This window comes from Tamandua tetradactyla, chromosome 7 (genome assembly GCF_023851605.1).
Source record: "Tamandua tetradactyla isolate mTamTet1 chromosome 7, mTamTet1.pri, whole genome shotgun sequence".
NCBI classification, from domain to species: Eukaryota; Metazoa; Chordata; class Mammalia; order Pilosa; family Myrmecophagidae; genus Tamandua; species Tamandua tetradactyla.
The window spans coordinates 108979927-108988354 of NC_135333.1; the positions used below are offsets into that span (position 1 = coordinate 108979927).

Below are 8428 nucleotides of genomic sequence, written 5' to 3' on the forward strand. Positions count from 1 at the left end.
TTTGCCTAATAATCACCTCTACCTATCAAAACATTCATATCTAATATCTAACGTGATCTACTTTCAGAATTTCACATAAGATAAAAGAATATTAGCCATTTTCAATATTTTCCCCTTCAGAAACATCACAGTTTTCAGGCACTTGCCTTTCCCATCAAAGATCATTTTAAAGAAACACTTATCATATATTTGGCTTTTAGTGTTTGATTCATCAGTGTTATATTTTATGAGGATTCACAATTTATTTTTTTATATTTATTTTACTTTCCTCATATTTTGCAATATATTGAACTATATAGCAAGTCAGCATCAATTTATATTTTCTTCATATTGCAGTCCAAAAGGTTGAAATTATTTTATGGATGTAGCTAAGTATTTTAAATTACTGTTCCTTTTCTTTTAAAAACTTTTAAGTCATAAAGTATTATTGATTCATGTAAAATGCTAATTTTTTTAATGGATGAAAATTAAAAGTTACGTAAAATGAAGCAAAATAGATCTCCAACACAGTGAACACAACTACTAACCTTTTAGTTATATTTCATTCCAAGTTTTGTATTGGAAATATCCTTAACATGCACTCTGATATATGGTAAGATTATAATTTGTATATAATTTTGTTTCTATCATCTGACCTAACTCAAGATAAATATTTTCCTCTTTTCGAAACAGTATGTCTAGTTTATATTGTATTTCACCAAGCACATATACTATTGTTAAGGTAATTCTCTAATGTTGAACATTTCCAATCTTTCCCTATTTTTTTCCATTTATATCACAATTGTTTCAAAGCGTTTAATACTTCCTCCTTCTTCCATTCTTCCATCTTTTTCTCCCTTCTTCCTTCCTGCCTTTTACCTTCCCCCCTTTAAAATTTCACAGGTATTGATTGGATTATTTCTAATTCCTTCTTCAATAAGCACAATCATCCCTGGTGCACATATGTATTACTTTTATGCATCTGTTTTAATTTGTTGTTCACTTGTTTTTAAAAGTATTACACACTCACATGATCCTCCTACCCAACCTAAGAGCTAACACTTACTCATAACTACCTCTAACTCTGGCCTCCTCCCTCATCCTGACTACCCTCTCAGCAGTTACACATGATGTTCAATTCTGTGTTTATGTGAACTACATTTCATATGCTATAATTTCTTAGTTTGGTTATCAAAAAGTTAAACCGGCCTTATAGGATAAATCCAGTAGTAGACCTTCTTTTCCTATTTAATGGAGTTATTTAAGATTGTAATACTCTTTTGAAAATTTGAAAGGACTCACCTATAAAAACAATCCAGGTGTGAAATTTTCATAATTGGAAGATTTGTAATGACTGAAATAATTTATTTAATAACCATAGTTCTATACAGGAAATCTACACATTTTTGAGACAATTCAGATGTTATATTTTTTTCGAGGAAGCTGCACATTTCATCTCAGTTTACAATTTTGTGACATCATATTCCTGACTAATTTCCTTCTTCATTTTTTAGATCTTCCATAGCTATAGTTATTGCCCCTTAACATTCATAGTTCACTCAAAACATTATTTATTTGCACCTTTAATTTTCTTTATCTGCATAATTCACAAAGAAATATCCGAATGCAGAATTGTTCATATTTTTAAGAGTATCCTTAATTAATTAATTAATCAAATATTTAATTTTCCTGATCTAGAGTGTAGAGAAATTGTTTCCTTCCAACACTATTTAACATATGAAAAAGATAATAGAAACTCCTAAGAATTGTTCTTTTTTTGCATCAGATTACCCTCCCTATTTCTGAATTTGAATTGATTTGTGCCCTCATTACATAGTGATCTACTAGGCGGAACTGAGATGTAAACTAGATATGAGGACATGAACTGAATCTAAGTAAGTCACATAGTTTGAGAAGTTGTGGAAATATTCAATAGTAATTCTGAGGAACAATAAAAAATGATGGGGATTGGGAAGGCTAGAGGCACTACAGAATTAAGTAGTTATTGTGAGTCCTTTGAACAATACTCACATCAACTCTGTGATATCAGGACAAAGACAGAGAATACAGGGCAGAGCATCCAAGGATCTTGTCAGACACTGTAAGGAATCACAATACTAAGCAGGGCATTTCATGAAAAGCTGCAATTTCAGTTTATAGACACAGATCAGGTTTCAAGGTGGATATGAGGAAAAAGAAGAGAATTAAGTACTGAATGATCCAAATGATGGGCAGTTAAGAATAAAATCTAAAAATAAGAAAAACTAGTATTGATTTAGCATTTGAACAGCACTAAATACAAAGTTGTCTTTTTCTCTTAATGCCTAGCATGTCCTGGCATTTAGCAGATAATTTGTAAACATTCATTTTCGGAATAAATGAACATATGAATGGATAGAAGTAGAAGAATAAACAAATGGAAAGATCAATTTTAAATGGAATGGATGATGTGCAAAATGAATAGATGAATGGAAAAATGAAACAGACAAATTATTGAATAAATGAGTAGATGATAAACAAATGAAAGGACTGACAATTTTATATTGAACGTGGTAGGATTAAATAATTTTTCCAGTGCAGTCAAAATTGCCTTGTGGTTGGGAAATGATGCCTCAGCTTGATGAGTTGTGAGCACAAGTAAAGTCCACTCCCAAAACTTCCACAGTTGCTATACACTCTCATGCACACGGCATTCTTTCCCTTTTCCTTACACTTCCCTTAACTATTAGGACTTTATCAAACTTGTGCATCTGGAGTCTTTCCATTAAAATATCAGCTTCATAGACACAATTATAAAATTCATTATTTTCTTTTTCATTGAGGTTCCTTATGGGCACTTCTTTCCACTGTTCCAAATGTTCTGGATGTGAGATACTACGGAGCATAATCACTGCCATCAAATAATTATAATGTCATTGGAGAGAGAAAAAAGAAGCATATCTTAATACTAAATAACAAACAAAAGAGTGATTTACTGTCATGGCATATAGAGGAGAGACTTACTTAATCATCAGCTGATAGATTAGATCATTTTGTGGAGAAAAACAATAAATATTTTTAAATTGTGGAAAAGGTTGGTAGATGGTCAGGATAAAAAGAACACAATTTTTTAATCAGAGAGATGAGGGTCAGAATCATGGCATTTAAACATTTGGAAAGATGTTGAAATACATTTGTTTCCTCATTTGAACAATCTCAATAGGATGATTTCCACAAAATTTTCTTCTGAAGATTAAAAACAAAAGTATTTGGGAGCACCTCGCACTTACCAAGCATTCAGTAAACAATAGTTGCTCTATTATAATGTAAATGATGAATTCAGAAAAGATAAATTTTAGGAAGATATAAGAAAAAATTGAAATTAAAGTGAATGTCAAAATGTTAAAAGAACTTGGATAGATAGATAAGGCACTCCAGACAGAGCAGAAACTTGTATAAAAGTAGAGGAAAAGGAATATTCATGGAGGCTCAACAGCAATTACAGTAGACTGGAATCAGCACTGAGGCTCCCTAGAACATAATGTGCAAGCACTCATTTTTTTTAATTAAAAAAATAAACAAAATAAAACACCATACATAATCAGCAATTCACAATATCATCACTTAGTTGCATATTCATCATTTCTTAGAACATTTGCATTAATTCAGAAAAAGAAATAAAAAGACAGTAGAAAAAGAAAATGAACACAGTAAAGAAAAAAAAAAGATTATACCTACCATACCCTTTACCCCTTGCTTTCATTGATCACTAGCATTTAAACTAAATTTATTTTAGCTTTTGTTCCCCCTATTATTTATTTTTATTCCATATGTTCTACTCCTTTTTTGGCAAGGTAGATAAAAGGAGCATCAGACACAAGGTTTTCACAATCACACAGTCATATTATGACAGCTGTATCATTATTCAATCATCCTCAAGAAACATGGCTACTGGAACACAGCTCTACATTTTCAGGCAGTTCCCTCCAGTCTCTCCATTACATCTTGAATAACAAGATGATATCTACTTGATTCATAAGAATAACCTCCAGGATAACCTGTCGACTCTGTTTGGAATCTCTCAGCCATTGCCACTTTGTCTCATTTCCCTCTTCCCCCTTTTGGTTGAGAAGGGTTTCTCAATCCCTTGATGCTAAGTCTCAGCTCATTCTAGGGTTTTTCTCAATCCTTTGATGCTGAGTCTCCGTTCATTCCAAGATCTCTGTCCCACGTTGCCAGGAAGATCCACACCCCTGGGAGTCATGTCCCACATAGAGAGGGGGAGGGTGGTGAGGCTGCCTGTTGTGTTGGCTGGAGAGAAGGGCAAGATTGTGCAAGCAGTCTTACAGGCCAATAGGTGTCAGTAGAAGCACGTTCACTGCCAAGCCTTGATTTGAAGACTCTGTTTGGTAGGAAGTTATCCTGTCTAAGTGTCCTACATGTGGAGACATATCCTGACCCTTCAAATTGACAATTCAGATAGTTACATTACCCCTGATGCTCAATTCTTCTTCTTCTGCAAAATAGATTTAGCAAGCTCCTCCACTATTTCTTCTATTCCAATACTTAACGCACGTACACACATGCCCGTGATAACACCTTTCATTTTGTCCCAGATGGGAAATTAGCAATGCATGTGAAAGTGCCCTGTTATAATCTAAATGAAGGCAAAAATATCTTTAGAGAAGATTTTATTGGGGACAAAAGACATAGTAAGAGAAAAGACCTGTTTTGGAGCATCCAGATACTCTAAGAATGCCCCTACTATCTACAGAGGACAGGGAATATTGAAATGCACAATTGCTTTCAAAGGAAAACTAAATGTATAATGATCAGATCTTGGAAAACTTGTGAATTTCTTAAGCAATCTCTGAGAAAGAAGATCAGACCTGAGTTAATATACTTCTGGGGTTAACCCAGGGTAAAGGAGAAAAAGCAGTTCATCACCCCAGGAAGAAAGATGCAAAGACCCAATCAAGGCAGATAGGAAACATAAACTAGTTGAGATGAAGACTCCCATCATCTAATAATTGAGTATGGTTAAAAGATTTCAGTTTGCACCTATTTTTATTTCTAGACAAAATCCTCGCTAAATGGCCTTGGAGAACCATAGCACCATCAATGAGTTCATCCTCCTCGGTTTGTCTGCTGCCCCTCACATCCAGGCTCTCTTGTTTGGGCTGTTTTTGGAAATTTACCTTCTGACCATGGCAGGAAACCTGATGATGCTGGTGGTAATCAGAGCAGATTCTCACCTCCACACACCCATGTACTTCTTCCTGAGTCACCTCTCTTTTTTGGATCTTTGCTTTTCTTCTGTCACAGTGCCAAAGCTTCTGGAGAATCTGTTGTCTCAAAAGAAAACCATCTCTGTGAAGGGCTGTCTGGCTCAAGTTTTCTTTTTGTTTGAGGCTGGAGCCACTGAAGTCTGCCTGCTTGCAGTGATGGCCTATGACCGCTTTGCTGCCATCTGCCACCCTCTGCTCTATGGGCAACTGATGAGTAGCCTGCTCTGTAATGGATTGGTGTGGGGATCTTGGAGCCTGGGCTTTCTAAATGCACTCCTCAACATCCTCCCAGCTATGAACCTGGACTTTTGTAGAGATGATTCCATCCCCCACTACAGCTGTGAGCTGCCCTCTCTCTTCCCTCTATCCTGCTCTGATGTCTCCACCAGTTTTACTGTCTTGCTCAGTTCAAGCCTCCTCTATGGACTTGGAACTTCTTTCCTGATCTTCTACTCTTACGCCCGCATTGTCTCCACCATCCTGAGCATCAGCACCTCCTCAGGTAGAAGCAAGTCCTTCTCCACCTGTTCCTCTCACCTCACTACAGTCCTTCTGTTGTATGGCTCAGCTTTCCTGCGCTATCTCATGCCAACCTCAGGTTCACCATTGGAGGTGATCTTCTCTATACAGTACAGTGTGGTTACTCCCTTAGTGAATCCCCTCATCTACAGCCTGAAAAACAATGAGGTGAAAGCAGCTGTGAAAAGGACCTTGAGAAAGCATTTCCATTATTAACTAACCACACACAGAGTCCCATGCATAATTAGTTTGTTACAGCAAGATATCTGTTGCATGGATAACAAGAGAATTTCCTATTTGCTCCCGATACAAGAACAGAGAAGTATTTTAACAATTTAGAAATCTAGTAAGATGAGTTGGAGAAAGGTATTTCTGTTTTATTCTATATTAGAGCAGAGCAAACATCAAATAATCACGTTAATGCAACCATTTTCTTTGGATACTCTTCTAGTTTGCTAGCTGCCCAAATACAATACACCAGAAAGGGAGGGGCTTTTAAAAAGGGGAATTTAATAAGTTACAAGTTTACAGTTTTATGGACATGAAGATTTCCCAATTAAAGCAAGTCTATAAAAATGTCCAAATTAAGGCACGATCAAGAGGTTACCTTCACCCAAGAAAGAGCAAGGAAGTTCAGGGCTTCTCTCTCAACTGGAAAGTCACGTGATGAACATGGCTACATCTTCTAGCTGTCTCAACAGGAATCTTCTTTTATGAAGCTCCCCTAGGGGTGTTTTCCTTCTTCATCTCCAAAGCTCTCTGGCTGCATGGGCCCTAATGGTTCTCGTGACTCTGCTCTCTTGCTCTCCTGTCATTCTACTGCTTCTCATGGTTCTAAAAAATGGGACTCTCCAAAATATTTCCTCTTTTAAAGGAGTCCAGTAAACCAGTCTGGATCCACCTGGAATGGGTGGGGTATATCTCCCTCTAATCCAAGATTTACACCCACAAGTGGTTGAGTCACATCTCTGAGGAGATAATTTCATCAAGTTTCTAACATACAGTGCTGGATGGAGTTTAAAAACACACACAAGATTGGATTAGGATTAAGACATGGCTTTTCTGTGGTACATAAATCCTTTCAATATTTATTGAAAGGATATTGATATTCTTTTGACTGCTTTAATGACTCTTTTTACCATCTTGTTTGTGTTTGCAATAGAGAACAGTGAGCCACAAGGAATGAAATCACCAAGAGCCCAAACCATCAGAGAGGGGAGCATAGAATAGCCTGTTGATCTTTGATTGGGAAAAATGAGAACTTTGGAATGAAGGAAGATGCAATAGTATATCTAAGAAATTTGATAGATCTACTCTTAGCATAGGTAAGAGTATCCAGAGGAGGTGAGTCAGCCAAGAAAGAGAAGGATCCATCAGGGCTATCATCATAAAGTCACTTTCTAAAATATCATGGAAAGTAAAATCTAAGGAAAGATCAAGACTATGATTTCATAAAATAATGAATTTAACAAAAGGATGTTTTTTTCTTTGAGTGTGATGTTAATATACAATAGTAGAAGACATAGTTTGAGGAGAAAAAGGGCAAGTTTCAGTGGAGATAAACCGATTGGAGGGAAACAACAGGAATGAAAAGTCCAGACCACCCGAGAAAGACAGAACAGGTTTGCCTTTACAATCTGTGCCTGAATCAGTCTCTAAACCAAAGACTGCTTAGATCTTCATTGGAGGATGAAAGTACTCTCCAGAAATCCACAATAAGGTTCAGTATTTGGAACTGAGGACAAAAACAATTTGTGTTGTTTTCCAAAATACGTATGCAAGATGGTTCCCAACCAAGTATAGAAGAGACCACATTGGAGATCCATTCCATTTTCTTTGCACTTCCCAGTTTCTGATGCAACTTTTCCCACCCGGGCCTGAATACCTTCAAACTGCCCTCAGGAGAATTCGCTTTTTACTACCTGCGTGAATTTTCAGTAGCTTATTATATGACTGAAGAACAATTAAGCAAGGGAAAATTTTCTTAAAAATTAGCTATAGAACAAATTTCAGAGTTTGGTATGGTTTACAGATCCACCATTTAAGGTTTTTACTTTGAAATTTATTGCTTTTTGTATATATGTTATTTTTCCCCCAAAAAAAGGAGAAGGAGGAGTTTAACAGAGAAGAAAGGATATAACAAATGAGTGTGACTGCTAAATCATTTTATTGAAATTTCTTTTGCTCCCAGTGTCTTGGAGTAGTGAGAAGAAAAATGAAAAAATCATAGAACTGTAACCCATAGCAAACTTTAAAACACATTCTATAACTGCTTCTTAAAACATACTTGGAAACTTATTGCTTTTTTGTATATATGCTTTATCATAAAGTTTTAAAAAAATCACTTGTGGTGTAATTTTGCCATTTTTCTGCTATGCTAAGATTTGTTTTTTTATTACTTTTTTATTGAATAATATAACATATATTCAAAGCAAAAAAATAAAAATAATAATAATTTTCAAAGCACTCTTCAGCAAGTAGTTACAGGAAAGATCCCAGAGTTTGTCTGGGCTGCCATATGATCCTCCCAGATTTTTCCTTCTCATTGCTCCAGAATATAGGAGGCTAGAATGGATAATCTTTTTTTTTATCATCACAATCAATGTTTTTTTTTTTGGGAAAAATAACATATATACAAAAAAGTAATAAATTTCAAAGGACAG

At 35.6% G+C, this 8428-nt stretch overlaps 1 protein-coding gene across 1 annotated transcript; it reads left to right on the plus strand.

The window, feature by feature from the left end:
• The first annotated feature begins 5051 nt into the window (after positions 1 to 5051).
• On the plus strand, positions 5052 to 5981 carry LOC143689933 (olfactory receptor 8S1-like). Its single transcript, XM_077167963.1, has one exon. The coding sequence runs from the start codon at positions 5052 to 5054 to the stop codon at positions 5979 to 5981; it is 930 nt and encodes a 309-aa protein (XP_077024078.1).
• The last annotated feature ends 2447 nt before the right edge of the window (positions 5982 to 8428 follow it).